We start from the raw sequence: 13,996 nt of genomic DNA on the forward strand, positions 1-13,996 counted from the left end.
CAGACTCAGATGTGCAAGGCCATGAAATGCTTTGAAGTACTTTAATAATCAATAAAGCAACGTAATAATAATTTGTTAAACTAACAGGTAGCCAATGCAGGTACAGCTAAATAGGGGTTATGGATTCTCTACTTTGGGTCTTAGCTAGAACTGCTGCTGCATTGTGAATAGATGGCAGTTTGCCAATGTTTATTTGACAAGAGGGAAATGCAATAGCGAAGCCATCTAGTGATAAAAGCATGCACTAGTCTTTCAGTGTTGGCTTGTCCTTTGGGGTTTCAGGCTGGGTATCTGTATAAGCACTTTGTGAGAAATACTGAATTTAAAAGCTTCATCAAATACATTCAACACGTAACCACACAAAGAGATACTGACCAAGGCGTGTCTGGCGCCTTGCAGACTAAAATGCCATTTAACTGACAGTTGGATTGTTTTTGTATGTGCCCTGTATATTAAGAAACTCCCATGGACATGTCCCTAATTTCTCTCCAACGCTGGGCCCAAACTATAGTAGAGGTCAGGGGAAGCTTGCAGGACCCTCCCTTTAGTTCATCAAACAGCAGGGTCAGCCATGCAGTTCTCCAGCATGTGCAGAACCACAGCTTCTAGTCCTGTGTGGACACCTGATGTATCCAAACTTGGATTATTGTCCTCTACAAATGTCAATAAAACAGATCGGCAGTATCAAATGTGACATGAGGCGAAGGAGTATTTGTTTAGTAATGTGCGTCGGAATAAAACCCGCACTTATTTATTTACTGAAACATGTCTGTGGCGGTAGTCCCAGTCACAGTACCACCTGTCTGAATCCTGACTGTGGCACACTGACTGTGCCAAGGGCCCCGGCATGGGTGGTCCCAGCGGAGGATGAACAGGGCTGCCTTGTCTCATTGTGTCCTGGCACGTGAGCTCAATCACGGCTGCTGCCCAGAGGGAACGTGATCTCCTCCGGAACGTTTAAGTGCCAACAATACTTCCAACTTGAGTGGGTCACAGGCCATAATCAAACCTTAACCATGATACATTTACATGTATGCCTAAACTTTAAAGTCACCTCAAATCTAACCCCTAAACCAGAAATAGCCTTGTTTCTTGTTGGGGCCCAAGTGTCAGTGCTCATAATCTTTGTGGGGGAAAATGTGGAAAAACACACACACAGAAACATACATACACAAGCTAATCTGATTCCAACATATGTTTGGTGCTCTAAAGCCAGGAGCTCTGTGGGGAATCTTTCATATTTATATATGTTTTACAAATAGCTGAGTAACCATGGCTATGATTCAGGTAGGATTTTAACACACATTTTGCTGTTACTGAGATGAAGACTCTTCAAAAACCGTAAGATATGGAGGAAGAACATCAGACATATACTCACGTTTTCTTTGGCATAGTAATAATGAATGTCTTCCGGCTTTGGAGAAAGAGCAGCAGGGAAGAAAAGAGGAGAGAGAAAGAGACTGACATGAACACAAGTGTATTCCACCTAAAAACATTGTAATGTCTTGGTTTGGGTTGAAATCAATTGACATTTTAAAGCTTTTAAGAAAGTGTTATAGCTGTGTTGAAACGGTTTGAATAATTTAAAAATATTTATATGTTGATATGTATAGGACTAAAAGTATTTTTTCACTCATGCATGTGTTTGTCTCGTATGTGTAAATGTATTTCCCTAATATGTGCACATTACTAATTGATGAAAAATACTTCAGCAGTATTGTAGCCAACCCTCAATCAACCCCTAGCCACAATTCTAATATCTGAGTACGAGGCAGCAGGATGCTAACGAGCTAGTACAGCCAGCTCAGCCACTGACATATGGACGCTTTGGGGGACATGGATCCAGTTCACTGATTAGCTCCCCCTGCCTGTCATACGTGGCACTGCAAAACAGGGCTAAAACTGTAAAACACATGCCAGCCCTCAACCTATGATAGCTGTTGGTGGTGTGAGGCTTGATAATTAGCGCCATGCCATTAGCAATTAAATAAGTGTGAATGATGACATAGACACATCTGACTGCGGCCCACACACACACACACACACACCATCTTTCGATCAACTCGATCTCTCACACGTACATGTACGGCTGGTACATACGGCAACCCAACTGCGAGACCGCACAAGGTGCATCACTAAAAAAAGACGACCTGACAAAGAGTCATGAGGAAGTCTGTTCATATTACCCTTAAAACCGCAGTGCTTTCCTCACCTCCTACGGACAGCTAGCAAAAGCTGTAAAAACATATTTGTTTGATATTTAAAATAATAAAAAAATGGATTAGGCGACACAATGACCCCCTACACTATTCAATGCTTGGTTTCTCAATTGAATGTACCAATATTAGCAACCAGAAAAAGACTGGGATTTCACCCGCCCACGTCTGCCATTATTCATCTCTAGGCTTGAGAAGTCTATTAATGGTGCTGATGGAGGTGAAAGAGCCACTCTGGAATCGGTTGACCTATAGCAATTCTGCATTTAATGATGTGCTTTTTTATGCATCAAAAATCCTTCCTGGAGAATAAATGTTGTGAAACACTGTCATTCCACCATTAATGCATATACAGTTTACTGCTGACATTTTCTTATATTACAATGCAAAAACTCTACATACAGAATAGTCATATGTTCCTTGAAGCTTTAATGGCAAAAACAACTATTGGTGACGTATACTATAGACTCTGTGCACCAGCGTAGTGAGGAACTTCCGCTTTTGTCTAGAAGTCGGTATTGCAGTTTCCGGTTTACTTACTAATACTCATCCGCATTAGTAAACACCTAAACTCACAACAAGATGAGTGATGCTGTGGTACGGGAAAAAAAGAAAAATAATGTACGTGACTTATTTAAGTTTCAAGGTACAAGTGGGGCATCATTTTAATCAGGAGAATGTCCTCTTTTTAATAAAATATGGCTTGCGCCATTCAATGACTTCAAACGCTAGACTAGAAATAGTCAGAAAAGGCGATTTTTTATATACTTCCACGTAACGCAGGTTTAAGCGCAATTAATACCATATAGGACCAGATGTTTACTTCCTAAGTTGTTATTTTTCAGTTTGGTTGTGAAATGAGGTTACAGCAGTAAAATAAGAAGACCTGTTTTGGTGCTTTTTTGAAGCTATGGAATTTTAAGCTTCATTCAGGTTGAAGAGGCTGAACGAAGGTTAATTTCAATTCAATTGCTCAGCCAGCGTTTTTTTGCCGTTTTTGAGGCTAGGGGGAATTTTTATGCGTTCTATTGTCCTGCCTATTACTACACTAAAAAGGAACACGTCGCTAACTAGCTTAGCCGATAGCCGGCCGGCACACCACAGTAAACTACTTACCCTCATAGTTGTGCAGATAGCTCAATACGTAGAGTTTGAATCCCTTGTTCCGCTTGCTTGTTGGAGCAGGGGACCAGGCATCAACAATTCGATGGACATCACTAATGCTTATTTTAGGCAGGTCTTGGAGACATCTAATAAAAACTGAAATTTTGGGCGACGCTGCTTATCGCCTTAAGTAAACCGGAAAATGATATGCCGACCTCTGGCTAAAGCGGAAGTTCATCCATACGCTTGTGCACAGAGCCTATTGGAGCATGTTTAGGCCCATTGGAGAGGAATATCTTTTTTGTCATCTTAAATACAAAATCATCAATTGGTGTGTTTTACAAAAATTACAAGTATTGTCTAAGTACTGACTTATTTACTAGGTGACAGAGTCCAACAAACAATTTCCATTCACTTTTCCATAGCAACGCTTTAGCAATTGTTTTCAGTTCAAATCTAGACTGAACCTGATTCCAGATTTAAGTAAATTATGTTTTACAGTGAGGGAGATTAAAAATGTCAGAATACAGAAAACCATGGACCATTTCTTCTAATTTTGAATTGACTTCATCCAAACAACAATGAAGCCTAGAAGAAAAATACTAATGAAAGGCAATAGAGAGCCCAGAAGTGGGTAAACTTATACAAGTTAGAAGGATAAAATATACACTCTTGTTTCGATCACAGCTGACATTTTGGCCTAGTCACCTTCCTAATAGAGGAATTGCAACACTTTTGGGTGTAATGCATTGTTAACAAACTGTAACTAGTAATGTAATTCACTACAATTCTTTGGCAGTAATAAGTAATTCGTTATATTAACAGTGGGAGCTCTGAAAAGAAGATCAGTGTTGTTTTCCAAAAATCTTTTAAAGAATGTGTTCAGCTTGTCTGAGTGTTGGAATACAGTATGTGAAATGGCTGACTTAATACTTCATTATGTGAAATAGCTCCCACATCCTTTTCCTGTCTGCATTTCAATCCGTAATCATCCAATATGCACAAAGATATAATCAACAATACACTACGTAATGACAGTAACATCACTAATGCCCCTGAGGCATTCATGAAAAAATGCACAAAAATGCACAAAATGAAGTATTTTATTGTTTTGTCCCTTAATTGGTTAAAGCTAACACGTGTGCTAATATTGCTTGTGACCACCCAAAAACACTGTACCCCTTTCACATGAATGACTCTTTGCCAAGGGATAATTATGAAAGCTAGCCATGCATCTCCATGTAATCACACATCACAAGCCTCAAAGAAGTGGCAAGGCTGAATAAAGTGGATAAACACACTACACATTCACAGTTAATCCCACACACATAGGTAACCACACACACACACACACACACACACACACACACAGCATTTCCATGTCCTGGGATCAAGGCCACATGCAAGAATCAGAGAATTGTATGTGTATCATAAATTCCATATATGATTAATTTTAAAAATCATTGTAGGCAGTTAAGAGCATTGTGGCTAATATTAGAAGGCATGTAGAGGCAGTAAGGATATTATATATATATATATATATTAATCATATTTAATTAGGCTACAGAGTGACTTTCACTATTCAGAGTAGGAAATAAACAATGTGGCTTGGGCAAAGAATGTTTGCTAGATTTAAACAATTGTCTCAATCACAATTCCTGATGAGGCTTAATAATAAATTTCAGAGACAGACGGCTCAGTACAAAATAATTATCCAATGAAAGGATTGGTTTAGATACAGAATAAATACAAAATACTCACTTCAAGGTCATTCTTCCAATGATGCTGCATCTGAAATTCCTCTGCAGCCGATGCCAGTTTCTGGAAATACAAATAAAATTATAGGGTGAATTTTAAAAGATCTTTGATTTCAACGGACTATCCATTGTTTCCATATTGCAAAAAAATATACCTATACCTAATCAGCTTCCATCAAAAAATTATCATCAAGTACATTTCTTCTTCGATTTATGGTTTGGCCATAAATTGAACAACTTTATTTTGGGGTTGAGTTTGCAGAATTTTCACTTAAAAAGGGAGTACAGTGCTTATGGCATACATAACATTAAAGGGGTAGTACATAGAATAGAATGTTTGAAAAGTAATATCAATAAAATGTATGGAGTAACAATGGGAAGACCGCAGTTTACAGAATTGATTTACAAGAAATTATTTTGGATACCATAAAAAACAATTTCTATTGGTCAAAAGAAGTCACACACGGCTTCTGTTACGAAATAGAAAAACTGCACCCTCTTCTCAATCCACATCAGTAAAGTTATCCGGCTAGCTAATTATGTCAATATTAACAGAAATCCTAATTTGACCCCCTATGTACACCAAAGTGTCTACAATACACAGCGGGCGACATTGCATTCACATTGCAGTGAATCACCATTGGTATCTGTGGTGAAAGTGTCCTAAATTACTTTGTAAGTGCATTTTTACCTGTTTACATTATTACAAAAATGTATAGGTGACACAATTCTTGGTCATCTAAATTAAACCCTCATATTGTAAATATTAGTTCTAGAATATAGGTTGACTATGTACCCCTACACGGGACGTATCGGCTGTAGTGCGCAGACCAGGCTCTCTGGAGGCGACATACTATGTTATATGCACACTGCCCACAAAATGAGTTGGAAAATGAACTGTGCTTCCTAACCTATGACAGGTGCAGTAACACATCTGAAACACATATTACCCACAGATCATAGAGAGACACTAAGAACAATCAAACACTGCTAATCTCATTGATAATTTCCCAGAACTGTCGGTGGAAATAAAAACCTAGACTCATGCAATCACAGCGGCAAGATTTGCTTCCCCTGGCCATGAGAAAATGGAACACTTGGAGTGCAAACAACATTGCAAAGATAATACTCAGCTGTATTAATTTCATACTTCAACTATTTGCACAATGTTACAGCAAGTAACTTAACTAACAGCCTAATATTTTAAGTGCCTTTATCCTTTTCAAAGGATTGAATATGTAAAGTTACTAATTCTGTTATTTAACATTATTCTTGTTATTTATTGATTTGGCAATGTTTCCCATAACAATAAAGCCCTTTATAGACATTTGAAATTGAATTGAGAAAGCCATCGGTATGAATGTTAGGTAAACACAAAAAAACGACTCCTTCACCATACTGCATCTACAGCACATGAACACAAACAAACCCTCACCTTGTCAAGACTAATTCAATCAACCAGCTCTACATCCACAACCACCAGTAAGACTGTCAACATAGGAAGTGCTTTTAGACTGAAAATCAGACCAAACACATTTTAAGTCAACACCCCTGAGGTGTGAAAAGATGATGAGGGTGTCACAGCACACAAACACACACACTCACTACTTTGGCTTGGAGGTGTCCCTAATGACTGGCTTAATGGGTTTGTAATGGGGATATCTTTTAATCTCAACCTGGTCTAGAAACCTGCTGCAACCGTAATTTCTCCTGGGAAATATGGAATCAAATTCCTGCCACTAGCTACTACTAAACTAAAGGAGTTATTGGAGTCCATAAGATGAAGAAAAAAAAAAGATGGATAAACAGGCTATTTTCACTAAACAAAGGTAAAATCGGGGACAAAAAGAATGATCGTTTATTAAATCAGATAAACGGGAGAGAAACATTAACTATACTGTATGCACTTTGTAAACCCTTTTAGGTTACATTAGAGTGCTCTTATGAACTTAAAACATTTAAAATAGCCATGTGTTTGAGTGCTGCACAGCAGATTTAGGATCCACAAGCCAAGCGTCCCCTATTCTTTGGCTCAACAAACCACATGGCCTGGAGCCTCCCCATGCTAAACTAACTGAGCTCATCCTCTTTTTCTGTGCCCCAATGTTACTGCAGGCTGAGGCAACGGCGCACGACAACACTTGCATTCTGTTAACAATGGAAGCGCCAGATATCCGCTCCTCTTAACGCGTAATGCGAGCACGGTCACCAGGCCGTATAAAAGCCTCAACGCTCCCCGACAAAAAAGGTTGCAGTGTGGCACACAGTGCAGTTACAGTGCAATAAAGATGCAGCGTGTCGTAACTGTACTGTCCAAAACAGCACAGTCTCTGCAGTGTCAAATCCAGTATCAAATGTAAGACTAATTGGTCGCGCAAAAAGGCATACTGAGAAAGACATCACTGTGTTTGAATCGTCAAAGCACTACAAAGCTAACGGCAACTTTGCTGGAGGAAAATGCTGCAAGTACATCAGGTTTTTGACAACCTTTTTTTAATCATTACTGGTGTAACTAAGCCGGTCAGTAATACGCCACAGGAAGACACAGAGCCGACCCACCACTCACACACATCCTGAGGCATTTGCCGTTTCAAGTCTCCGTGCAGCATCCTGTAACATTCCCATGCGAAATTCCTGCTTTGCGGGGTGTGGGGGAGGGGGGGGGGTCTCAGTGACAGCTGTCAGGGTCACAGGAGGCCAAGGGGTCAAAGGTGAGGTATGTATTTAGGTGGTGTACTCTATGCATCGAGACAAAGGACTAGATTGTACACAACGTAGGCTGCGAGAACACAAGACGACGCATGCTCTAGGTGTGAGCCTCAGGCGGTCAATGGTGGAACGCCAAACACAAAATCTGTTCCTGACTGTGTCACTTAATGTGTGAACTGACCAAATAAATCCCATGGGATATACATTTCTGCGTCCCCACGTGTCCCTCTCTTCTGCTCATACAATTTTTCAAGTCTACAGCTACCTCCTTTAAAACCCATATCCAGCCCTTCAGTCATGATTTAGACAGAAGGACATGAACATGGAGAGGAGGATGATTCTGAGGAGGTCTTAACCACAGATGAAGACTCGAGGGATCCTAATTTAAGGGAAGGAGAGAGGGCAAGGGCGAGAGATATGTGCATGTGCATTGAGATGAGAACTGATGAGAACCGTCTAGCACATGATCCCACAGAGAAGAAACCAGATCGCTCAGTCTGTGTGTCACAAAGCGTTAGAACGATGATACCGTGCCTTAAAAGAATCAACCAATTTCCTGATGACTTAAATGTCTTTAGCCAAACTTATTACCACAGACACATCATACCTTTCATCTTTAATGCATCGAAAATGCAAATATCGACAGTTCTAAACTGAACACAGGAACTGTTCAACGTAACTACCTTGAAGCACTGTAACCAGTCAAAGCCAAACAAACGCACTGGCCTTCCCACCAAGTCCGAAAGCCTGCCCTGTTTTCCTTTCCTACAAATGTGGAAATCTGTATTGGTAGGTCCATGGAGAATCAGTCGGTATATGGTGTGACCATCATTTCCCACATGAAGGACGACATCTACTTCACATAGAGTTCATCAGCCTATTGACTGTAGCCTGTAGAATGTTCTCCCATTCTTCCTAAATGGCTGCGTGAAGTTAGTGGATATTGTCGGAGACTGGAACATGTTGATCCAGGACATCTTAACATGAAGATGCTCAATGGGTGATGTCAGGTGAGTACAATGGCCATGGAAGATATTTTCAGTGTCCAGACCCTTGTGACATGGGTCGTGTATTAACATGCTGAAACATGAGGTAATGGTGGTAGATGAATGACACAACAATGGGCCTCTGGAGCTCATCATGGAATCTGTGCATTCAAACTGCCATGGATTAAATGCTATTGTTTTTGCTGTCTGTAGCTTATACCTGCCCATACCATAACCACCAAAGAGCACTCTGTTCATAATTTTGACATCAACAAACTGCTTACCCTAATTTTAGTTTAGGTGGAATTAAAATGCAAATCAAATTATTAAATTTTTGACATGCGTCTGACATGCGTCTTCCTGGATTTTTTTTTTTGTTGTTATTCTGTCTCTCACTGTTCAAATAAACCTACCATTAAAATTATAGACTGATCATTTCTTTGTCAGTGGCCAAACGAAGGAAATCAGCAGGGGATGAAATACTGTATATGTTTTGAATTTCACCTAATATGAATCCCAGTTTCTGTTTTAATTCCACCTATACTGAACCCAAATATCTACATTCCTAACTGAACCCCAGAATCTCCTTTCCTAGTTCCTAACTGAACCCCAGAATCTCAATCCACCGACATTCAAAGGAGCATGGTCACTCAGCTTGAATTCACTGCATTTTGGGCAATTATATTAGAATTCCTTATTTTTTATCCATATTTTGTAGCCATAGTCTGCCTCCTGTCCTTGGGGAGAAATTATGAACCAAGTTATTCATCACAAGAGCATCAGTCTAATCTTCCCAACCATTCATCACAGAGCGTTGAGAGAGAGAAAGAGACAGAGAGAGAGAGAGGTGCAAAGAGAGTTTCAAAGAGAGATGGAAAGAGACACAGGAGGGAGACGGAAGAGAGACAGAGAGAAAGAAATGGAAAGACAGAGATAGACATACAAATTCATTGAGATTATATTTTTGAATGAAAAATGAGAGCACAACCTTCTGTTCCTCCTGTTCTTACTACATACGGTCCTCTCTCCTCTCTCTGTTCCAAAACCACAGCCGCCTCCTATAACGCTGCTACCTGGCCTCCCGATTAGAAGCATAGAGGATCGGTCCCACCTAGATAGGGAACATACCTCTCCCCTTGTCGTCTCCCGATGCAGCAGGCGGGGAAACGGAGAAAACATGAGCATCTGCTGTTGTGACTGGCAACACCGCCTCCCCCCACCACCTCCTCCTGCTGCTTTGCTCGCCTGCCAAGCTAGTGGTCCTCACCGACACATCACCACGGAGATGACAGTAACACATGGGAAGTTTGGATGCAGCAACACTTGTTCGGCCTGTTCCTACAACTTACTCCAGCCACCAGGCAGCCTGCCGTTCTTATATTGGTAATATTGATGATTGCCAGGAATCAAATCAAATTTCAGAAGTAAATGACCCAATTTAATGGGCGGAAACTAAGCATCAGAAGACCCACTTGTGATCTTTCACAGAGGGGCTTGAGAAGTTAGCCCAAACGTATTATACGGTATATTATTGTGTATTCCTTATGGGCTTCGATCCAATTATGTTTCATTTTCTTGCCAGTGGACATGGGTCGGAAAATACAATGACTGAAGGGCTGTTTGAACTACAGCATCCAAACAAAATCCGAAGTACTTATGCTAATGTTGTTAGCATTCTGATAATGGCGCATGTTGCTTTTTAGGCTTGCAACACTGAAAACCTCAGTAAGGGAGAAGGAATATAAAATAATTGACTGTTTATCTTCACCCAGCACAGTCAAAAGAACACTTTTCAGAGCCTGGAGTTTTTCCTAGCCACTGTGTTTCAACAACTTACTGTTAGAGTTTTATGATTTAAGATTGGGTGTCAGTATAAGCACTTTGTGAAAACTGTAGACATACAAAGGGCTTCATGAAATATGTTTGTAAATATGAAGTGGATTTCAGGTGATATATTTAGTTTTACTAGCTGTGGTTAAAGTTAACTGAAGTTTACAATGGCTGTTTAAAGACAAATGACTAAAGGAGTACATCTGACATCAAGTTGTAAAATAGAGAAACTCTTACTTAACCTCCTTTTTTTGCTCTCCTGCTAAATTAATCCCATAATAGCTCAACTTTATCTCCTCAGACAGATAACAGTAATTTACAGTTGTGTACAATTTGCTTAGGTTTAAACTACAATTTCTTACTCCAGAAAGTTTTATGAACAACCATCATGACACACAGTACACATTTGCACAGTAATAAAAAACAATTTTAAAATGTGCAAAACAGTCATCACATAATTTCACAAAAACAGAACAGATGTTGGTGCAGTGTGAAACAGAACATAGAATGAATCAGAAAAAAGAGTAACAAAGTAAGAGATGGAGTTAGAGAAAGATAATTATTAAAGAGAAAGAAAGAGCAAGATAGAGAGAAAACAAAAAGATTGAGAAGGAGAAAGAGGGAGAGAGAACAACAGCTTCTCTGACAAAGGGACCAAGAAGTGGCAAATGAGAGCTGGTAAATGAGTCCCTGTCGGGTTGAGACAAAACACATACACACACAAACACACACATGCGCGCACACACAAACACACCCACATATACACAGATAGCGTACATACATACACACAAATTGATCAATCAAACTCATATTTAACAGTTTCCGCAATGTTGTAGTAGTTAAGTATTTACTGTCTCTCCCACTGAAAGAAACCATAATTCGCTCTCTTTAATTTGTTTGCAAGACATTGCACCATGTTCCATATTAGGGAAAACAGAGTGGGACATGGATTGACTCAAATTTAATAGGCAGTCAAACCTTCCTTCTGGTTAACCCAGGCAAGACAGTGGATTGTCAAATGTGTTGAATATAAAAGAGGTCCCAATTAAATGCACTAGCAAAACCAATAGGGTGATGCTGTAAGAGACAGCCACGGTCAACATGATCCTAACAACCTGTGACGCATTTACATTATTCAATCTCTGTTTGACATTTCCAACAATTGTCTGCTCTCATTTCAATCCTCTCTATATATCCCACTCACTCTCTCTGTACCGTTCTCATTCTCTGTCTCTATCTCATCTTGGTGTCATTCTCGGTGTCTCTATATATCATCAAAAAATGCCAGTAGCATACTGTGTCATTTTGGAAATACAGATCTATCTGGATATTTTGGAATGAACCAACAACTGAACTACGCCTCAGTGAACTGGCAAACACAGTCTCACCATTTGACAGAATTTGATCCAGCTGAGTGACAATCTAATCAAATTTGATGAGATCTGCCAGCCTTTCCTTTCCAGTTTGGAACATTCGGCAGTAATATCTCATATTTAAGATTGTGCTTTCGATGAATTGTGTGTGTAGTTTGGAGCTTTGTGCAGGCCCCCTTAGTCCAACTGAAAATAGATATTTGTGTAGGTTGCGCAATAGACAAAAAATTATCTTATTACGACAATACAGAGAATACATAACATATCTAGCTTGTGCTAACACATTGAACATGTGTTTTTTATTATGTATTTTATGTACAGTCATTATAAAAAAAAAAAAATGATGGTAAATACTGCTGGTTGAAGTCAAAGTATCTTGTGTGTAATGGAGTTGACAGGTGACTACATTATGACATTAATTAATATACTGTATATTATTAATAACATCTGGACAAGAGCTGTAAGTGTCACTAATGCGTGAAATCTGTTTAGGTTGCATTGCTTTTATGAGGAAAGTTTTCTTCAGAACCAGTCCCAAGCCTGAGTTCAGTTAAAAACATACCTTGGCCATGAGAACCGACTAACAGAGCCATTTTGTCACCAGGATGCACATAGCATAACATAAAGCGTCTATCTCCCACCTCAAGATAACCAGGTCCCCCAGCCCCAAAGCACTGTTATACACAGCCAGAGGGAGTTCACATTAATAGCTGACACTGAGCCAAGGGGCTGAATGTCTGAAGCAATTGGGTTCCAGGTGTGTGTGTGTGTGTGTATTTGTGAATGTTTGTCTTCATGAAAGGTGTCCGTGCCCGAGATATCGACGAGAGATGGCGGCTGGGAAGACATCACTCGAAAGACACAAAAAGAAGAGAGAAGAAAAAGTAACAAGTTGTTGGGAATAACCGTGTGTGCGAGCGTGTGTGGCTCATCTGTCTTTCTAGGATCCATCCATAGTTGAAAAGGCTGAAGTGCCGTAGTAACAGTGAAACACAGCTCCTTATTCCCTTTTCTTCAGCATGCATGTTTAGGCAGGAGAATGTAATAAATGTAATAAATGATCCACTCCAGGCCACTCTCTAGCTGGCGCAGTATGGATCATACCCTCAGCAGGGAGCTTATTTTTACGAGGTCGTCATTCTGAAGTGCACCAGTAATACACTCACAAATGCCATAAATATAATTCACCCCATAATTATCCAGATTTCCCATTCTGCATACATCAATCAGGGGAGAAATCAGCGCAGTTTTCGGATAGACGTGTCGGCGATTCCAGCGTCATTTATCAGAGCTTGGCGTAGGCTCCAAAACGCCTTTTTATTTTGTATATTTAAACACAAACGGGCAAGGCCACCCAACCCAGATGGTTTACATTGAACACAGTTTTTAATGTAAGCCAGTGGGATCAGGAAGCCGTGTCATGCTAACCCAGCCATGCATACCCACCGTTCGCACAGTGTTGTGTGAGCGCACGCACAAGCTTAAGTGGGTGCGTCTGTGCACATGTCAAGACCGTGTGTGATTAAGATGGCGAAACAGCAGTGTTTAAAGGGTGTCACTTTCTCCAATAACCCAGGCAGGATTAGAGCCACATCCGCTGTGAATAGATCTCTGTGATTAACCAACACTAGACTACATCACAACTAGGCTTGCTAAGCTAAATCTTTAGTTATGTTGGCAATTAACAGAACTAATGGTATTCATACTTACCTTCAGCAATTAACTTAGGTAATCTGTTAAATAACTAATATATATCCATAAGCTGCATAGTTACTTTTATGTACGTGTAAATGTTAGGATTTTACATAATATTTACCCAATAATATTTACCTTACATTGCAACTCAAGCACATCGTTAAATTAAAATGGTTTCCAATAAAACAACATCCCTTTGCAAACCTTTGCAGCTATTTCAGGGGCTAGTGGAACAGGAAGTTCTTAAATTGAACTTTTGTATGTGTTTCTTAAGTGCTGGGAAAGTTAAGTTTAGCACGTTGGGAAATCAATGCAGCGCCTGTTAA

General features: G+C 39.9%; 1 protein-coding gene across 2 annotated transcripts in view; it reads right to left on the reverse strand.

Moving 5' to 3' along the window:
• The window catches only part of LOC105020378 (voltage-dependent calcium channel subunit alpha-2/delta-1), a 101,986-nt gene that overhangs the window by 53,340 nt on the left and 34,650 nt on the right, over positions 1-13,996 (reverse strand). For both annotated transcript variants that reach the window (XM_010887361.4, XM_010887362.3), the window contains exons 4-5: positions 5,082-5,141; positions 1,379-1,414 (exon numbers count right to left, since the gene is read on the reverse strand). In XM_010887361.4, the coding sequence (XP_010885663.1) occupies positions 1,379-1,414; positions 5,082-5,141 (96 nt within the window). The remainder of the gene's footprint in view (positions 1-1,378; positions 1,415-5,081; positions 5,142-13,996) is intronic.

The sequence above is a fragment of the Esox lucius genome, chromosome 23 (assembly GCF_011004845.1).
Source record: "Esox lucius isolate fEsoLuc1 chromosome 23, fEsoLuc1.pri, whole genome shotgun sequence".
Lineage (NCBI taxonomy): Eukaryota > Metazoa > Chordata > Actinopteri > Esociformes > Esocidae > Esox > Esox lucius.